Genomic DNA, 19,432 nt, shown 5'->3' with positions numbered 1-19,432 from the left:
CAGAAACCAGTTCAAACCACACAGACTACACCACTACACCGAGAGAAAGAGGAGCAAGCGCCATGTTGAAACCATTATTGCCACCTAGATCCTTCTTACTGCTTCAGCTGCTCCTGCTAGGGGAAGGGTGGAGCTCCAAGGTTCTCATGCCCAGTGGAAATGAAGACACCAAAACTGGTAGGAAATCTAGGACCAGAGGGGGTTGTTGAGAGGAGAAAGGCTATGGGGAAAGGACTGTATGGAAGAAATCTGGAGCCTGATAGTGGCCATTATAATGACTCTAAAGAGTAGAGCGGGGAGGGCCTAGGAAAGAGCTCTCTGCCTCACTCTGCTTCTCCTGATCAGGATTTCTTTTCTTCTACTCCACTACTTCATTTTGTTCCCAAATTAGGTTTCTTCCATGGACACATCAGTGTTCCTCCTCGGCCCCTCCCAGAGGTTCAATGCTTCGTGTTCAATGTCGAGTATATGAATTGTACTTGGAATAGCAGTTCTGAGCCCCAGCCAACCAACCTGACTCTGCACTATAGGTATGAGAAGGGAGGGTGGGTAGCACAGGAAAGAAAAGAAGGTGGACTAGCTGAGAGAGACTGCATGGGAATCCAAAAAGAGGGTAGCCAGCTTCTCAGGCACCATACTGGTTTCTCATGGGCTAAGTTGTCAGTTCCTATGAGATGAGGCTAGGCTATGGATGTATGCAGCGCCCACGTTTGCCCCGTCATCCTTCTTTCTTATAACCGTTCTCTAGGTACCAGAGATTTGATAATAAATTCCGGGAGTGTCGCCACTATCTGTTCTCAGAAGAGATTACTTCCGGCTGTCAGATACAAAAAGAGGAGATCCAGCTCTACCAGACATTTGTGGTCCAGCTCCAGGACCCCCGGAGACCCCAGAGGCAGGCTGAACAGAAGCTAAACCTGCAGAATCTTGGTAATCAGGAAAGAAGTAACCAAGAGGCCAGGGAGTTTGAGGGCACTGAACTTTAAGGATTTTTTTTCCTTCCTTGTTGTTGGCCATGGGCAGAAGGGAGAAGATAGGGGTTTGGGATGGGGGAGGGGGAGGGATAAGGAGAATTACCTCCAAGATCCTGACTTGTCTAGGCCAGGGCAATGACCACACGCACACATATCTCCAGTGATCCCATGGGCTCCAGAGAATCTAACACTTTACAACCTGAGTGAATCCCAGCTAGAGCTGAGCTGGAAAAGCACATACACGGAACACTGTTTGCAACACTTGGTGCAGTACCGGAGTGACAGAGATCGAAGCTGGACGGTGAGAGACTTGCGGGTGTGGATGCGGTAGCTAAGGCCAAGCAAGAGAGGAGAAAGGACTCAACTAGCCAGATAGAAGGACCTAATGCTAAGCTTCAGTTCTCTGCCTCCCAGCTCCTCTAGCCATACTTTCTTTCTCTTTTTGCCTTTGGTTTTCCGAGACCAGCCTGGCCTCGAACTCACTGAGATTCACCTGCCTCTACCTCCTGGGTGCTGGGGTCAAAGGTGTACACCACCACCGCCTGGCTTCATTTCTTCTTCTATCACCGCCAGTGAGCTTTCCTCTTCCTGATGCAGACATGAGGGAGACAGTGAGTGGATCTGGAGGGGAGATCCACTTCTGAGCCAAGTTAGAAAAGGGACCAGCGCGTTGTGAGTAGTCAGGAAAGAAGCGAAGTAAACCTGGGAGGAACCAGAACCAGTTTCTTGTTTTGTTTTCCTGGAACTGGAAAGAACCAGAAGTCAGAAGATCCCGAAGATAAATTGGAAGAATCAGAAGATGACATTAAGGTATAGGCAAGAATGTTTCCATTCTCTCTTCCTTTATAGACAACCATCTTTCCCCCATCCTTCTTCTCTCCAGGAACAAATAGTGGATCAGAACCCTAGATTCTCCCTGCCTAGTGTGGATGGGCAGAAACTGTACACATTCCGGGTTCGGAGCCGCTTTAACCCACTCTGTGGAAGTGCTCAACACTGGAGTAAATGGAGCCAACCTATTCACTGGGGAAGCCAAACGGCAAAGGGTAAAGTGACCCAAATACATGACCCTTAAATCATAAACCCAGTATCCCAACCTTTGTAACACACTACCACTATTGTTTGCTTTATCTCGCTATTCCTAAGCCTCTACCTCCACCCACTGTTCAAACTCAATCATTATGAAGCAGCGTTTTCTATGTAGGGATGAGAAGGGGTGCAGCCAGAGTAGGTGAGTGGCTCCCCAAGGAGGCCAAAGAGTGCTCAAAGGGAATATGGAATGTGTAGGAGGTCTGGACAGCATTCCATAGAATCTGCATAGTGGAGATGCCCTTGGATCAGGGCTGACCTCTTTGATTTGGTTTATCCGTCTGTAAAATGTAGATAAACAATGTTCCTCCCTTTCAGGAGCTGTGGAGAAAGTAAGCATAAGGAGTGTGTTTGGCAGGGTGTCTGGCATCCATGTCTTATGAGTGCCACAAACGCAAGGCTCGTTTTCCTTTCCTTTTCTTCTACAGAGAATCCTTCCGTGTTTGCCCTGGAAGCTGTGCTCATCTCTGTTGGCTCCATGGGATTGATTATTACCCTGATCTTTGTGTATTGTTGGCTGGAACGGTGAGAGTTCAGGAAGCCCTGAAAATGAGGTGGGGGGTGGAGGGGTTATTTCAGGATTGGCAGAGGTAGAGCATCAAGAGCTATGATGAGGGCTTGGAGAGGAAGCTATAGGTTCCACGCTGACCAGTTGAATGCAGGGTCATAAAGGAGCTTTAATTTATTTATTTATTTTTTTTTCGAGAGAGGGTTTCTCTGTAGCTTTGGTGCCCGTCCCGGAACTAGCTCTTGTAGACCAGGCTGGCCTCGAACTCCCAGAGATCCGCCTGCCTCTGCCTCCCGAGTGCTGGGATTAAAGGCGTGCGCCACCACCGCCCGGCTAAGGAGCTTTAATTTAATGCTTCTGCTCCCCCCTCTTTCTGCTCAGGGCAATGCCTCGAATTCCCACCATCAAGAATCTAGAGGATCTGGTTACTGAATACAACGGGAACTTTTCGGTGAGAACACTGCCATACGCATACTGCAGGCTATCAGCTGCCAACTGCCAGCTAGCAGCTAGCGAGACAGACTGTGAGGGGGGCAGAGTGGAAGCAGGAGGGGGCCTGCATCATCAGGATGTGGCTGACCAAGTGGAGGGTGGGCTAGGCAAAGAGACAGAGCAAAAGAGATTTGTGATGCAGGTGGCAACTGTGGTATTAGGGGCCCTGGAACTTGGGTATCCTTTCTGTAATCACAATGGTTGCAGAGTTGTGAGGGCTCCTTTGGCCCCAAGCATGGGTCTTTTGCTTCCTGTCTTTAATTGACCTCTGACCTGGGGATATCTGTCTTTAGGCCTGGAGTGGTGTGTCTAAAGGGCTGACTGAGAGTCTGCAGCCAGATTACAGTGAACGGTTCTGCCTCGTCAGTGAGATTCCTCCCAAAGGAGGGGCCCTAGGAGAGGGGCCTGGAGGGTCTCCTTGCAGTCTGCATAGCCCCTACTGGCCTCCTCCATGTTATTCTCTGAAGCCTGAAGCCTAAGACTCAAACCCTTGATGGAACCCTAAGTGATGCTAACTTCCCCCTGCTCATCTTGCCAGTCTGAATCCAATGCCCATTGCTTCCTCCCTGTGGCTAAATTTCAATTTCATGCCCCCATATAGCTGCTCGTCCACTCAATATGCCCTACTTGAGAAATGCCCCTAGCCCCCTTTCCCTGCGCAAGCCCCACCCCCACCCCCTTCTGGCACCTTCCCCTGTTTTTGGGGACAGTCTTACCCTATAACCCTGGGTGGCTGGGGACTCACTATGTAGGCTAGGTTGGCCTATAACTCAGGCAACCCTCCCACCTCAGCCTCCAGAGTGTGCCGGTTATCTGCATGTACGACCATGCCCAGCATGGCCCTTCTCTGTTACAGGATCCTTTCTCCCCTTTCCCACCTACCATTCAATTGTTCAGGAACCAACAAGAAATAAAGTTTCTACCAATGATCATCGGAAATGTCTGTTGTGGGGTCCGGAAGCAGGGGAAGCATGGAGTTGGGAGGGATGGACAATGGTAGTACAGAGCAAGAGCGCTACAAAGTAACGAAAGGGAGGACTGTTCTTCTAACTTACTTCTCTCTGCTAAATTTCTGGGCTTATTCTGGGGGCCAGTTTAGAGTTGCATTTGCCGTGTTGTTCCAGCTCCTCAGAGTTCTTTTACAGATTCCAGCCAGTGTCTTCGCCTCTTGGTCACATTTCACCTAGTCTGTGTGCCCCTTCTGACCTCACAATCCTCCAGCTGCAGCCTCAGACCCCACCCCTCCAGATGCTGATCATCCCTAGCTGCCAAAAGCACTCTCTTGTCTGCCCGGTCTGGGCCTTCTTCACCTTGTAAGAAACACCTGCCCCTTTGGTCATCCAACCCTATGGGCACTCTCAGGTGCCTGGGGCCACTAGAACACCTGCCCTCTGCATGACTCACCAGGAGATCTTTGAAGAGTGAGATGATCTTGATAGCATGTTTATCTTCATCAAACATGGAGGTGAGGGACAAGCACAAAGCAAGTCTGGGCATGGACCTGGGGAGGGCTGAGGACGGCAGAGATCACAGAGGGGATGGACCCAGAGAAGGGCCCGCATACCTCTGTCCCATCTCTTCTAGATAACCAAGAGTTTCTGGTCAACAGCAACTGCTCTGTTCTCCTGTTGCTACATTACATTAGAAAGAAAATGGGGTTGCGTAAAACAGGTAAGTACTTTGGGGAGGAGCAGCGGCTGAAGGTCAGAAGCCATAAGCTGACTCTGGCATCTAAACTTTCCTCCCAGCAACAAGAACTATCCTCATATCCCTGAGCCTTCCTCAACTCCAGCCCATTCTGTACTGGGTCACTAGCCCTTTTCACTCGCGTTCTCTCTTCTTACTTGTCTCAATTACCCCGTGGCCTTCCTTTAGACACCATCGATTTGTGTGATGAAACTGGGACCATGAAGTTACTTTTCTTAACAAAGACACCTGGGGACTACGCCAGCAAATTCCTTTCAGCACGAAATACCTACTACGTTTGTAAAGTAGAGCGTGGAGCTGCAGGTAGAGGCTTGGGGTATTCGCCATAGAGACCCACAAAAGGGATTAAAATAAGGCCCCTTTCTCTAGTAATCCCAGCACTCGGGGAACTAAGGCAGAAGGATTGTAAATTCAATTCAGGGCAGCCTGGGCTTCATAGCACAATCTCATTCCAGACACCACCACACACACACACACACACACACACACACACACACACGCCAACAGCAACAAACATAAAGCAGGGCTGGCTGGAATGTAGCTCAGTTGAGTTGGCAGAGTGCTCACCTAGCATGCATGAAGTTCTGGGTCCCATCCCCAGCACACACTCTATGTGGTGGAGCATGCCTATAATTCTAGCACTTGGGAGGTGGGGACAGGAGAATCAGAAGTTTGAGGTCATCTTTAACCATACAGTAACTGTGAGGACAGCCTGGGTTTCATAAGACCCTGCCTCAAAATAAATACATTCTTTTTTTTCTTTTTCTGAGACACAGTTTCTCTCTGTAACAGCTCTGGCTGTCCTGGAACTCGCATAGTTCTCTAGTTCCCTGCCTGCCCCTGCTAACCACCACACAACATAAATACATTCTTTAGAAACTGAGGTAAGGAGGATTGAGAGTTGGAGGCCAGCTTGGGCCATATAGCAAGACACTGCCTCAGAAAACACCCACAGGTTGGAGCCAGGAACATTGGGTGTTCAAAGTGGACTTGGGCTATATGAAATCCTATCCCCCCCCGACAACAAATTAGTAAATAAAATAGGGTATCCTTAATCAGATCCAAATTGACCATGTCTAATCAGCTCAAAGAAGGGACATTGCTTTGATGGCAGTAGGTTAGGTTCATGTATATATCATGTCGCCCTACTTCATCCTACGATTTTTGTAGGTTTATGCCAAAGGGGAGGGAAATGTGCACGAGCTCAAGTAAATATTTAGTGAAGAATCCTGAAATAATGGGCTTCAAAAAGTCAGACTTGCTGAGCAGTGGTGGTGCATGCCTTTAATCCCAGCACTAGGGAGGCATAGACAGGCGAATCTCTGTGAGTTCGAGGCCAGTCTGTTCTACAGAACAAGTTCCAGGACAGGCTCCAAAGCTACAGAAAAGCCCTGTCTCAAAAAACCAAAAAAAGGATAGAAACTTGGTATGTCTCAGGGGCTGGAAATAGCACAATGCTATGTTTACAGGCACCAGGATCGAGAATTCCTACAAAGCTGTTGTGCCCCTCTTGAAGAATCCAGAACCTGAACTAGTTGGTAAGTCATGTGATGGGGGAGGAAGGGCATAGGAAGCTGTGTATGTAGCTGTGTGCTGGGCATAGTACCAACACTGGTAACCCTGATACTCCAGAGGATTTTGAGGTAAAGGCAGCCAAGGCTGGATGTGGAGAAGTCTATCAGGGAAGGGAGAGTATGAATGTGGGGGTGGGGCTAGCACACTGGGGTAGGTGGGATCATAGGAGCTTAGGAAAAGGGGGACAAGGGTCTAGGTCAACTCTTTAGGGGGTTGTCTAGTTTAAACTAACTATACATGTCACTCCTTCCCCCATGTCCTTGTCGTCTTTTCCATTTCCCAACCACCTGTGGGAGCCAGCCAAACACCACCCTCTCCTCACTTCCTCTGTAGGTCAAGTTACCCTGACTAATCAACGGAATGATGGAGGGTCATGGTGGGTTCCATATCTCTTCCTCAGAGGTGATGCTGCTTTTTCTTGTTTTCTAGAGTCCCTGCGCACACAATGTGACTTCCTGGAGAGAAGCCGAATAAAGATGCTTAGAACTCTAGAGGCTAAGAGATTGGCAGCCATGGAATCCTCTGTAAATCTTCCAGCAAGATCCCCCAAGGGTGGTGGAACCCAGCAGAGCGCTAGTCAAAGCAGTCAACAGAAGGTTTGTGCCCTGCTGACCCCTCAGAATTTCCTGTCTAAATCTCATGTCTATGTTCATCACCTGACTCCAACCTCTCTTCTCCTTCCTTCGGCCCTAGACAGTAGAAACCTTTCCTGCAGAGCCTCGATATTAATAGCTTTATTTCTCTTTTCTAGTCTAAAGCTGGACGATCAGATGAAGATGGGCCAGCTCCCACCCGCAGACCATTCTATAAGACTAGAGCAGACTTTCTCAAGAGACATCGTTAACTCAATAAATGACCAACTGAGAGCAGCAACTACCAGGGGAGAGCATGAAATTAGTGGAATTTTATGTGAGGCTTTCTTTTTCTAGAAAGACTCCTTCTCCCCATATCTGCACAAAGGCTTCAGTAGGCACCAGGGACGCTGAGGGTGGACCTGAGCGACAACAGAGGGCTGGAGTGAACACTTGTGGGGTGGGGGGTGAGGAATGACTGTGAAGTCTGGTTACTAGACTTTTAGTACAATGAGCCTTTGAGGGCCAGAGAAGGGGGTGGGGTCTTCTCAAACCAGACTACCTCCCCTCTGGGGAAGCCTATCTCGCAGCCGCCCACTCCGGCTGGGGTTAGGTGTCCCTCCCCCACCACACTCCATTACCTCCCAGGCTGAAATTCCCCCACCTCCCAGCCTGTGGGCAGTCCCTCCCCACCCGCCCTTCAACTAACTGCCCTTTGCTTTTCCGCCTCCCTCCCTCCCCTATATTGGAGTGGGGCAGCAAGGCTGCAGAAACCAGAAACCAGATCTGATTATAGACATTTATTGAACTCATTTATTGATTTGACACACTTCCCCACTCCAACCTAGCACATGATACAATCTGGGTAGGCCAGGCGCTGACACAGGAAATGATGGGAACCCACAGCAGGGGTGGGGGAGGGGACAATGCAAAGGACACTAGGGGGAGGGGCTGCTTGGGGGCTGGGGTGGAGGAGCCCCAGATGGCCTCTCTGGCAGGTGCTAGTAAACCTGATCCACATTCCCCCCATCCCTGCTCATTTCCCAGACCCTCAGCCAAACTCCCCAAGCTCCCCCTTCCCTGTTCCTCTCCACAGCCCAGCCTGCCACCACACAGTCTTCCACAGAACCCTGGCAGTCCATGACTGGGAAGAAGGGCAGGGACAGCTGTCCCAAGCCTTGAACAGGGAGGTCTCTGTACCTAACTTTACTACCCTAAATCCTTCCTTCTTTCACGCCCCTCCCAGGCCCTAAGCCAATTTCTGGCCTCGGATGCTCTCTGGTAGTCAGACAGAGTGCCCACTCCACAACAGGACCTTCTAGGCACAAGTGGAGAGGATGCAGGGGCTTGCCTTAGGTTTCTTTCCTTAAACTCTAACCTAAATATGCATGCAACTTTTTCTAGACCTGGTCCAAAAGGGAGGGTTTCCCTCCAGTCGCCTTTGCTACCCACCTCTCCCCAGCTTCCTGTGTCTCCCTCCTAGAATTTGTAGTGTTTGTATCATGTCACTATGCCAAAGCCTTCAGAAAGAAAAAAAAAGCATTCTCCCCATTACTAGCACCTCACCACTGTTAAAAATCTCTATATTTGTGTTTATATTTCTTTAAAAGTTTATAAAAAGCCTGTCTGTTATCTGTATCCTTCCAAAAGTGATTTGGCCTGGTGAGCCACTCCAGTGCTCAAAACTTGGCCTTTCTAGGTCCCCTAACCCCCCACCCCCCACCCCACTGCATAAAAATCCAGGCCCAACCTGGCCTGGCTCGGCTCTAGTAAGACTCTCTACAAAAAAAAAAAAAAAAAGAAAAAAGAAAAAAAAAAAAGAAAAAAAAATCCTGCTCCCAAAGGCAGGGGTAATAAGGCCACTGGTGACTTCACAGTTCTAACAGCATTGCTAGCCCCTGCTACAAGGCCTAGGAGGTGGGAATGGGGAAATCAATGATGGCTCCTGAGAAAGGGCCATAATTGCCCCCTAATTGGCACAGTGAGAATAAGCCCTCTCCCCTTTCTCCTCCCATCGCCCTCCTCCACAATCCCTACATGCCATAGCTTTAGCCTTATGATTCCCTCAGCACTCATGTGTGTGACCTCCTAACCCTAGCTAGAAAGCAGGGTTCCAAATTCTAGGTGAGGGCTCAAGGGGAAAAAGTGGGTAGGTAAGGACAGGCCGGGCTCCACCTCTGAAGCAGGGGACAAAGCTTCTGGTTGTGACTCAGGGATCTGTTGGAAAATAAAGAAACGGAGGACAAGATAAAAGATTCATTTGGGGGCACCATCCAGACTTATACCAACCAGATACTTCCTTCTCTCCCTCCGCACACCTCCCCCTTCTGTGATGAGGAGCCAGGAAGTCCCACTTAGAAGTGATGCTAGCTAATATGCCATCCTCCCTCCAACTCTCCAGGAACACCTGTTATCAGCTCTAATGCTCCTTCTGGCTCAGATCATAGAATTAGCTGAGCATTCAAGAACAGAGATGCAGTAGTGATCAGGGGCTGCTATACCTGGCTCAAAGTTGAAGTCCAGTCCCTCGCCATCCATGAGGTCACTAATGATGTTATCCATGTCGCACTCCAGGTTCTCCAAATACATATCAAGATCTAGATCCTGAGGCATTCTGTCATGGCTGGTAGCTTCAGTAGGAGATGAGAGCACAGGGGTCCCCAGGGCCTTATGGATGGGAGCCTCTGCCATGACTGGAGGTGGTGCCATCACAGAAAGGTTGGGAACCACATTACTGGGACCTGGACCCTCTAGCGGCTTAGGACATAGGCTAACTCCAGTAGCCAGCTTGCTAGAGGAAGGCATTCCTCCCAGTAACAGAAGTGTAGGAGCCTGAGACAGAATAGGATCTACCTGGGTCATGAGAACATCAGCAGGAGGTGGTGGTGTATCAGAGGTGAGCAAGGCCTCTAGAGACTGGGAGCTTGAAAAGCACCCTTCTCCTGCTGACAAAGACCCATCTATTGGGCCAAAGAGAGAGGCACCATAGCTATGTAAGGGGCCAGCAAGCCCAGGATGTTGCAACGAGAAGCCAGGCAGACTGCTCCTAGACAGCAGGGAATGGGGAGACGCAAGATTGAGCCCATCCAGCAGCTCTAGATCTTCACTGAGGGGGGGAGGAACACCCCCCGAGTAGCTGCTGGCTGAGGCTGGCATTTCCTCTCCTGCTAGCACCTCAGACTCTGGCCCCATTGGGGACAGTCGGGTGCTAACAGTGCTAGCATTTGAACTGCTTCGTGGACAGAAAGTGGTCCACACATCAGCTTCTTCGCGGTTTCGAGAACAAGGGCTGCTTGACCACTTGGCAAAGTGGCCTAGAGGGCTCCTTGGAGTGGCACCTTCAGGTGGAGCTGGCAGGACCGATGGCTTCTTCTTGGGGCCTTTGCTGCGACCCCGGAGCAGCTTGCTGCTGCTATCCATGGAGGCAGCCCTGCGTCGGGGCGCCTTGCCACCCTTGCCACCCTCGGGGTTCAGCATCCACCAGGAGCTCTTGCCAGTGGCCTCGTTGTGAACCTTGATGAACTTGCTGTGCAAGGACAGGTTGTGACGGATGGAGTTCTGGATGGGACAGAGGTGTAGAAAAGAGGCATGAGGTATGTGTAGGGGAGGTTGGTAGCCAGTAGTCCTATCTAAGGGGAGGCTGGGACACAGCAGCAGAAGACTCAAAAGTCAAATCAGGGGAGAAATACACATTTCCCAAGCTCAATGTCTCCCCCAGACTTCTCACAGGGAGACAAAGTAACAACCTAATCTCCAGGGAGAGCAGCTATCTACTCTAGAATAGCTCCTTTCAGATCTCTGGGTGTAGGGTTGGGTTGATGGGCTCGGAGGAGTACTCGACCTTGGAAAAAAATAGACTCAGTTGGGAAAAAGCATTCCATAGTATCATTCTTTTCCTGATGTGCAGGCTTAGGTAGAGGATACAAGATGGTGGAGGGTACAGGATGGTGGCCATACCAGCCTGGGTATGACCTGTCCTTGGCTGGTTCTCTGAATAAGCTTAAAGGGCTACAAGTTCAGTTCAGCTGGTACTCCTTTCTTCTCTAGACCCCTTTAGGTCAGCCAGATAACTCTCTAAGACTGAGATCCCAAGCCAGGCCTTTAATTCTAGAACTCTAGAGGCAGAGAGGGGATCTCTGTGAGTTCAAGGCCAGTCTGGTCTACAGATCCAAGTTCCAGGACAACCAGAGTTATAGAGTGAGGCCCTTTCTCAAAACACCAGAAGGAAAAAAATCCCAGTCTTCTTTCTGCCAATGGGGACACACACAATACTTTCATGAGGTGTAATTTCTCTGTCCCTCTTTCCTAGGAAGACATTTCCCTCTCAAAATTCTACTGGAGGCCAAGCTTAAATCCTATGCCTTTTAATAAAAAAGTGTTTGCTTATCCCCCATACCCAAATTTCTTGTCTAGTATTTTTTCATCTGTTTTCCAGTTTTCCCCAATCTATATGACATGGTTTAGGGGTTCATGTAATTAGTCTTGTGAACTGTAAATACCAAAGGCACGGACAATGCCCCCCAATCCCAATGTTCCCAACAGTGCCCCCTCAGAGTGCCAAGGCCACAGCGTATCAAGTACACAATATATAATCAATACTTGTCTAACTGGTAGGTAGCCCCTAAATATCTATAGTGAGATTTTCCTTGAGGCTCTGTCAGTTCTCGGGTGTCTTGGGTATTGGAACCTACCTATTATTTACTCTGCTTCGCTGGTGACATTTAGAAAAATATACCTTTCCTCCTAGTAGTCCATGGTACAAGATGGAGACTGATACTTCTTGAACCTCTGGTGCTGCTTGTTTTTACTGGTTGGTATACGCTGTCTGCCCCACCTCCCATCACTTCTCTAGCTCCTTCCCAGTCCCCCCTCCCCCAGTCGTCTAATAATCCCTCCACCTTAAAGGTCTTTTGACCTCCCACGTGGAGCTCTTTACTTTAGAAATAAGTTCAGGAGGAAGCTACATGATAAGAACCATGAAGAATCCCAGCGGTAGAGGCAGGCGGATCTTTGTGAGTTTGAGGCCAGCCTGTTCTACAAGAGCTAGTTCCAGGACAGGCTCCACAGCTACAGAGAAACCCTGTCTCGAAAGACCAATAAATAAATAAATAAAAGAAACGGAGGCTCTATATAGAGAGAAACCATTTCTCTCTGAATGGTAACCCTTGTCTTAAAGAACGTGGCTTGACCAGCTTCTTGAGCCAGGGTCCTTTAGGGTAAGACTTCTTGCCTCCCTGAGCCCGTCCATCCACATCGACTCAGTAACTGAGCACGCGTGTGTGCGCGTGCATGTATGGTGGTGCTGGGGTCAAGCCCAGAGACTCACACACGCTGTGCAAGGATTAACTACTAAGCTACCTTTCCATCCACATCACCACTCTGTCACATCTTGGGACAAGCAGGTAGGAGAGGTCAGTTCCCAGGTGCCTTGAACTCTTTGAGGTGTGTGTATGGGGGGGGGAGCGGGGGGGGGGATAAACTGCTCACTAAGCCACCAACTTAAGCGTTCTTGTTCAAGTGAGTGCCGCCCCCTGGTGGGGTGGGAGTGACCTTGGCACAACACCAGGGAAGTGTGAAGCTTCCTGCTGGTGGGGGGGGGGGCTTTTGGAAGCTCTAGACCCCATCTGACTAGGTCTGGCAATGAAAGTAGCACCTAACTTCCAGTGCCTGAATTTCAAGATGTAGATTCTTAAGCTGCCACCGAGACTAACAAAATAAAAAAAAAATCTGAAATTATTTCACGGATTGTTTCACAGGTTATAGATTCAGCTTAGTGGCAACCGCGCTGCCTTGGGTTCAGTTCCCAGAACCAAAAGAAAAAAAAAAGATTTCATAAACTATAAAGGCTGTGTTAAGCATAAATCACAAGGAGGGATTACTCCCACAGTATAACAAGCAACTAACTCCTGGTCATTCTACCCTGGAAAGTCAACTTAAGAGAAAAGAAAAACAGCTGCACAGGCTGGGTCCAAGGAGGGGGAGCTCTTTGTGAGCCTGAGATTGTGCCATGGCAGTCTACCCAGAAATAGTGCCAAGGGTCTCAGTCAGCTGTCCCATCTTCTGTTCTGTCTGGCCCCTACGCATACTGCAGATCTGTTCCCTCGCTCTAACATCTACGGAGAGCTCCTCCGTTCATTCTGTCCCCTGTACTTAGTACGCTAACCCTAACCACCTACAGAGGTACATGGCACTGCTATGGGTTGAACGCTCCGATTCCCTCATTGTGTGGTTAGAGCCTCATTTCTCTGGCAGATTTCAGTTATCATCTGCGATCTTCTCAGTTTCTTCAAGAAAGACCATGAGAACTTCCAACCTAGGCTCTAAAATCAGAGTTATAAGAGACCTCCTTTCTCACGAGTAGCATTCCTCAACAACAAAGACTTTCCCCGAGAGTTTGGATAGTTCCTTACGAGGAAGAATTTTCGACAGTAGAAGGTAAACTGAGGCAGATAGCAGCTCACAGTCTTTTTCCTTAGTGCACAGTATCAGCTACCTTTCCTCGTGGATACCAACCCCTTTTTTTCCCCCTTCACCGCCCACTCCCTCTTGGGCAGAGCAATCCTCTAACAGTTCCTGTTCACTGAGGTATTGGAAGGCGAGCAGGGAATCCGAGTAATCCCGCAGGAATGGACCAAAAGGTGTTGGGTGGGAGGTGAGGGAGGAGGGAAGGCTAGGTGCGGGTGGAGAATCCACACAGTTCCTGCTGCACATAGGATAAAGACTTCTCTGTGGGAATAGATGTTTGGAGCAGCTCAAGCCAAAGTGCTGAGGAGGGAGTAGAGAATTCGATTTTCCTCAGAGCAGGGACAGTGTCTTATTCATCGCTGATCCTCCCGCTTCAAGCTCAGAGTGTGGCATATACTATGTACTAAGTAAATGTTTGTCTAACTGAAGATTGAAGGTGGATCTTTGGGCTTCCCAACGGAGTGGAGAGGCGGTAACTGGGGTCCCGGAGTGAGAGTACCCAGAGGGGTCCAAGGGTGGATGGCGTGAAGGTAAGGGTCATACTTACTTTCCATCCTGCCGAGCTGTTGCTGTCACCCTTGTCCTTGAAGTAGGGCACCGTGCGGACCATCCATTCGTATATCTGGGCAAGTGTCAGCCGCTTCTCCGGGGCGCTTTCAATGGCCTGGCTGATGAGTTCTGCATATGACTGATTTCCCCAGGCATTCCGGCGGGAGCCTCCCTTCCGAGGACCTGTTACAGCCCCCAGGATTCCCGGCTGGGGGCCCCCTGCCGGCTCTGGGAGCCGTGAGGGCAACAGGATCGGTTCGGAGTGTCCCTCCGAGTGTACCTTCTGTCCCAGACTGGGCTCCACCTCGGACGGTTCGGGTGGCTCCGTAGTGAGCTCTGGTCTAGGAAGGGGCCAGGTGCAGGACCGCGGACGGCTCTGGGGTTCGAAGTCGGTATCGAGGTCTATGATCGCGGCAGCCTCTGTGGCTGACTTCTTATTCTCAGGATCCATACGTGGAGTTGAACCTCTGCAGCTCAGCGTTCAGTGGAGCCTGCCACAGTCCCTCACCATGCCTCCCCTCAGTGGGGAAGCATCGAGGGCCAGGAGGCACATTCCTGCCAGTTCTAAGAAAGTCAAGAACTTCTCCCTTGTCTCAGGATTCTAACCCCCAAACTGTCCGTTCTACTCAGTTCTCCGAACTCCTTCCCGACTACAGGCTGCAGCCTCAGAGCGCTACTCTGAGGCACCACCTGTAACCTCCGCCTAGCGAAGGCACTTTCTGCACCCTCTCACTCAGCTTCCTGCTCTTTTAAACCTGAGGCACTGTATCCCCCTCATACATTGCGCTCCCATCACCGAACGTCTCAGCGCAGTTCCCTCCCCCTTTCAAGTTGCTGCCCCCCCCCCCCACACTCCTCCCAAATTTCCTCCACCCGGATCGCTGCCCTCCCCCACGCCCCCACTCCCTAGCGTCACTTGTCCCTCCCCTGGCTCGCCCTCCCCTCTCCTCTTCCCTCCAGGTCACTCTTGATAGGGTCAAGGTTCCTGCAGCCCCAGCCTCCCTTTTTCCCCCCGCACAGAATCCCCTATCGGACCCCCCCACCCCCCGCCCCCCGGGTTTCCCTTTTGTTTTGCTCCAAGCAGCAGCCCCCGCCTGACGTCTCTGTTTACCACTCGCTGGGGCAGCCATCTGCGCACGCGCCTCGAGAGCCACTTGGGAAACCGAGTTCCTCAGTCGTGCCACCCAGGTCGGTCTCGAGGACTACATCTCCCGTCTTACCTTGCGAGCAGGAGTCCGAAATAGGCAGCAGGACCGCGGCGCATTGCAGGATATGGGGGAGGTGGAACTTTAATAATTAGAGGTCGTCCCGGACTCTCTTTTCTTAAAAATCATTTTCCTCATTCCTTCCTTTACCACCCTCTCCTCGAGTTTCAGGGTCGCCCAAGTGACTGTTTGGAGAGGCGCTAGACTTTCCCGTCTTCAGAAAGCAAAACGAAAAGTATTGTCCCTATAAAAAGCCGAATGAGTATCAACAAGTAGGGAACTGATTAGAAAATAAGATACATTCACGCTGGGGAGGTGAGTGGGGAACTTGTATAGCGTAAGAAATGGTGTTAACTGATGGTGGTGGTCCCCCCCCCCCCATCCATCCTCCGTGTGCAGTTCACAGACGCATCTCTAGCCAGTTTCCTCCCTCGGCTCTGCTGGCCCCCTATGAGATATTGATAGTCTCCTTTTCCCTATCTTCAACAGCTTCTCATTCAACAGATCCCTAACTGAACTCTTTAAGAAATCTCTTCCTGCACCCACTCCTCTTGCTACTACTAACCTTGGTTAGCAGCTGTCCTGGGTGTGCACAGCCTTCCAAATCACACTTGCTGGTCACCTTTCCAGTTCCATAACTTGCTACTTCCAAATCCCAAATGGAGGCATTATAATTGTGTTTAAGGGCTTTGGCACAGTGGTGTTGCCTTTAATTGCAGCACTCAGGGGGCAGAGACGGACAGATATCTGTGAGTTAGAGGCCAACCTAGTCTACATAGTGAATTCCAGGACAACTTGAGCTCTCGAAACAAAACAAACCCCCAACAACCAACACCAACAATCTCTGCGTTTAAATGGCTTCATCATCCTAAATGGAGCTCTGTTCATTCATCACCCCTACTAGCCTAACACTGCCATTACCCCTGCTACAGTTTTTTCTAAGAAGCACCTGGTAATTCGAAATAAAACTTGTGCCAGTCACTGTTCTAATTACTTTACCAATTGTCTTAGCCACTGTTCTATGGCTGTAAAGAGACACCATGACCAAGGCAACTCTTATGAAAATTGGGAGGTGGCTTCCAGTTTCAGAGGAGTCCATTATTATCATGGCAGGGAGCATGGTGGCCCATGCGGCTCTGGGACAGTAACTGAAAGCTGCATCCTTGTCTGTTGATCTAGAGAAAGAGAATGACAGTAGGCACAGCTTGGGCTCAAAGTGGCATTTTCAGTGACACACTTCCTCCAACAGTGCCACACCTTCTAATTCTTCTGATCAAATAGTTTCAAATAGAGCAGTCCCCATGAGCCTGTGGGGGGCATCCATATTCAAACCACCACACAAATGTTAGCTCCCTTACTCCTCACATAACCAAGCAAAGTGGATACTGCTGTTATATCCATTTTGTAGATGAAAATGCTGGTGATCTCAGCAATCAAGTCAAGGAAACTGATGGCCCTTATCATCCCTCCCTCCAGTCTACATCTTGGGAAAAATCCCATCCATTGTTTCAGGTTTTCCTCCTGCACAGCTTGTTGTTCCCTACGTGCATTTTAAAGCACCTCTGGCAAACTTCTGTTCTATAGCTGCAGGGCATCTCTGCTGCTCTTACGGTAAACTGTGAGGCCTTGGGGGCAGAAGTCTGTGTGATCTCAGTTCTGGGTCACAGTTAACGTTGGCCAAATGAATAAACAATAAGATCAAGAATTACATATTACACTTAGGTATTTAACAACTTTTAAATAAATACTTTTTTCTTTGCCTGGTCATATTGCAATTTTTCTGCTAGATAGCAAGGCTAGAGAGACTATAACTTGTTTACTGTTTGAATTGTTGCTGTATATACTTTTCTCCCTCTCCTTACTCATTTGTTTTTTGGAAACAAAATCCCAAGCAACAAACCCAGGCTGGCCTTGAACTGTTGATCACCCTGCTTCTACCTTTCAAGTCCTAGTATAATAGGACTTTCCCCCAGCACTTATACAGTTAACTAAAAAAATAGTTTTCTTTCTTTTGGCTCTTTTTGAGCCAGGGTTTTTTTGTGTATAGCCTTTGCTGTCCTGGAACTCTCTCTGTGTATCAGGCTGGCCTCCACCTCACAGAGATCCGTCTGCTTCAGCCTCCCCAGTTGCTGCGATCCAGCTACCCTCACTCCTGACCAACAGTGGAACTTCCTGTGTTCTGTAATTGACAAGAATGTTTGTGTTTATTCTGGCCAGTGGGTTTCCACAGAAGCAGTAGAGGTATAAAAGGCTTTAGTTCAGGACAAAATAAAGGTTGCTGTTCTTCCACCTGAAAAAAAGCCTCCGTGTCTCAATCCCTGCACCACCCGCCAGTCTCGGCATCCAGGCTGTGCAGGCTGCAGCACCCAGTGATGGGATCAGAGGCATTCGTCATGGATGAAGTTTTTTTTTAAATGTGTGTGTGTGTGTGTGTGTGTGTGTGTGTGTGTGTGGTGTTATGGTGTCTCTACTTTCACCATGTGGGTTCCTGTGATCAATCTCAGGTTGTGAGGTGCTTGGGGCCAAGTGCCTTTACTCACTGAGGTGTCTTACCTGCCCAGTTGATTTTCTGTCAGGTTAAGATTCTCTACCTCCTGTGCCAGGTGGTGGTGTTGTACACCTTTAATCCCAGCACTCGGGAGGCAGAGGCAGGTGGATTTCTGTGAGTTCGAGGCCATCCTGGTCTACAGAGTGAGTTCCAGGGCAACAAAGGCTGTTACACAGAGAAACCCTGTCTCAAAAGAAGAAAAAAAAAGATTCTCCTCCTGTGAGGAAAAATGTTGACACAACCATGATATTTCAGCAGTCTTGACACTCTGGGCCTTCAATGTGGTGGTATCAGCCTGCTAGGGGTATGAGAAACCATCTTGTTTTTGTCCGCTAGACTCTTGACTGTCAAATTTGATACTCACGAAGCACTTATCAAGGACTCCAGGAGGGACTGCAAGAGGAAGAAACATTTGGAGGGGCTGGATTTGCCATATTCTTAAAAAATAATGTGCATATATTCGTGTGTTTGCGCATGCATATTTGTGCATATATGTGGGTGGAGGCCAGAGGTTGATGTCAGGTGTCCTCCTCGATCACTCACTCTTCACCTTATTTTTTTAAACCAGAGCTAACTGATTTAGCAAGACTGACTGGCCAGCAAGGAAGACTCTCCTGTCTGTCTTCTTCACAAAGCTGGGGGTATCTACGCATACCTTAAGGCCAGTTTTTACCTGAATGTTGAGTATTTGAACTAAGGTCCTCAGGCATGTACAGCGAGCACTGAACTATCTCCTAGCCCCTCCATATTCTTTTGCCCTTCTCCAACATTGATTTGTTTCCTTCCTGTGCACAACCTTTGTTGCATACAGAAGGCCATATGCTCCTACATGAGATCTAGGATAGGGAGATGGGAAATACTTGCTCACAATGACTGTAAACATCTTCTGCATATGCTTCTTCCTCCTACAGCCCCACCTAGAGTCTTTAATAAGTGCTTTGTGAATATCAAATTTGATGGCCAAGAGTCTAGTGGGCATTACATTACAGGAAGCACTCCTCTAACTGAAGCAGGTGTGGTGTCAGATCATGTAGAGTTGCTGAGATAGAAAAATGGTAGGGTGGGGCAAGAATCTGTCCTGGCTTGAGTTATGTCTTGCATTGTCTCCTTGGTCTATTTGTTTGAAAAGGTCCATCTCTCTACTAACTCATGCCCATTACCCCCTTAAATCTCCAACTCAAATGTCAATACTTGAGTGTTCCTAGAAACTTTTCTTAACTAGCCCAACCTGACAAATCACTTATTTACTTTGTACCTCCTGAGCCTCTATAAACTTGGTTTATATTTTTTTAATTTTGTGCTTGTGGTTGCATGACTTTTTATCTCATGGGAGTATTATTGTCTCCCTCATCAGACTTCGAACTCTTCCATCAATCAACAGAAATTTGTCAAGCTGTCACAAGATAAAAGCATATCTTTATTTTTGAGAAATGGTATCACAGTGTAGCCCTGGCTGGTCTGGAGCTTATAGAGATTTGTCTATATAAAGAGAGATTTACCTGCCTCTGGCTCCCAAGTTCTTGGATTAAAGACATGCACCACCATGCATGGCAAAACCCTGGAGATACACATACATGTGTGTGTGTGTGTGTGTGTGTGTGTGTGTGTGTGTGTGTGAATGATATGCTGTAGAACCAGATGTTTGAGGATAGTGAGCAAAAGGATTGGCGGAATGATAAAGAAAAAGAAAACATGGCTTTGAAGCTATGAAGATCAGGGTAACAACTCATTGCTGTGGGAGTGTTAGA

General features: G+C 49.0%; 3 protein-coding genes across 3 annotated transcripts; 2 read left to right on the top strand and 1 right to left on the bottom strand.

Annotated features, from left to right (window-relative positions):
* The first annotated feature begins 46 nt into the window (after nt 1–46).
* Nucleotides 47–3,542, top strand: LOC121443322 (cytokine receptor common subunit gamma-like). Its single transcript, XM_041645042.1, has 8 exons — nt 47–177; nt 392–530; nt 749–930; nt 1,136–1,275; nt 1,858–2,020; nt 2,492–2,588; nt 2,953–3,022; nt 3,357–3,542. Exons 1-8 carry the CDS (start codon nt 63–65, stop codon nt 3,540–3,542), a joined length of 1,092 nt encoding a protein of 363 aa, XP_041500976.1. The 5' UTR covers nt 47–62.
* A 961-nt stretch (nt 3,543–4,503) lies between these two features.
* LOC121443286 (uncharacterized protein CXorf65 homolog) lies at nt 4,504–7,189 on the top strand. Its single transcript, XM_041644990.1, has 6 exons — nt 4,504–4,528; nt 4,648–4,734; nt 4,939–5,073; nt 6,240–6,308; nt 6,775–6,941; nt 7,097–7,189. The coding sequence occupies exons 1-6, from the start codon at nt 4,504–4,506 to the stop codon at nt 7,187–7,189; spliced, it is 576 nt and encodes a 191-aa protein (XP_041500924.1).
* Nucleotides 7,190–8,746: 1,557 nt separating this feature from the next.
* LOC121443306 (forkhead box protein O4-like) lies at nt 8,747–14,616 on the bottom strand. Its single transcript, XM_041645012.1, has 3 exons — nt 13,930–14,616; nt 9,419–10,475; nt 8,747–9,134 (listed from the first exon to the last, which is right to left on the bottom strand). The coding sequence occupies exons 1-3, from the start codon at nt 14,380–14,382 to the stop codon at nt 9,127–9,129; spliced, it is 1,518 nt and encodes a 505-aa protein (XP_041500946.1). The 5' UTR covers nt 14,383–14,616; the 3' UTR covers nt 8,747–9,126.
* Between the last annotated feature and the right edge of the window lie 4,816 nt (nt 14,617–19,432).

Source organism: Microtus oregoni, unplaced genomic scaffold (assembly GCF_018167655.1).
Source record: "Microtus oregoni isolate MIOR12 unplaced genomic scaffold, Mior012 000104F_ref0000108, whole genome shotgun sequence".
NCBI lineage: Eukaryota > Metazoa > Chordata > Mammalia > Rodentia > Cricetidae > Microtus > Microtus oregoni.
The sequence above is the reverse complement of the archived record's forward strand: the minus strand, read 5'-3'. Positions and strand labels throughout refer to the sequence as shown.

Bases quoted from the DNA above. Each gene is read 5' to 3' on its own strand.
- LOC121443322 (XM_041645042.1), top strand. From the start codon at position 63: ATGTTGAAACCATTATTGCCACCTAGATCCTTCTTACTGCTTCAGCTG. The intron at 2,589-2,952 runs GTGAGAGTTCAG...CTTTCTGCTCAG, and splicing joins GTGTATTGTTGGCTGGAACG to GGCAATGCCTCGAATTCCCA. The intron at 3,023-3,356 runs GTGAGAACACTG...ATCTGTCTTTAG, and splicing joins AATACAACGGGAACTTTTCG to GCCTGGAGTGGTGTGTCTAA.
- LOC121443286 (XM_041644990.1), top strand. From the start codon at position 4,504: ATGTTTATCTTCATCAAACATGGAG. The intron at 6,309-6,774 runs GTAAGTCATGTG...CTTGTTTTCTAG, and splicing joins TCCAGAACCTGAACTAGTTG to AGTCCCTGCGCACACAATGT. The intron at 6,942-7,096 runs GTTTGTGCCCTG...TCTCTTTTCTAG, and splicing joins GTCAAAGCAGTCAACAGAAG to TCTAAAGCTGGACGATCAGA.
- LOC121443306 (XM_041645012.1), bottom strand. From the start codon at position 14,382: ATGGATCCTGAGAATAAGAAGTCAGCCACAGAGGCTGCCGCGATCATA. The intron at 10,476-13,929 runs GTAAGTATGACC...TGTCCCATCCAG, and splicing joins ACAGCTCGGCAGGATGGAAA to AACTCCATCCGTCACAACCT.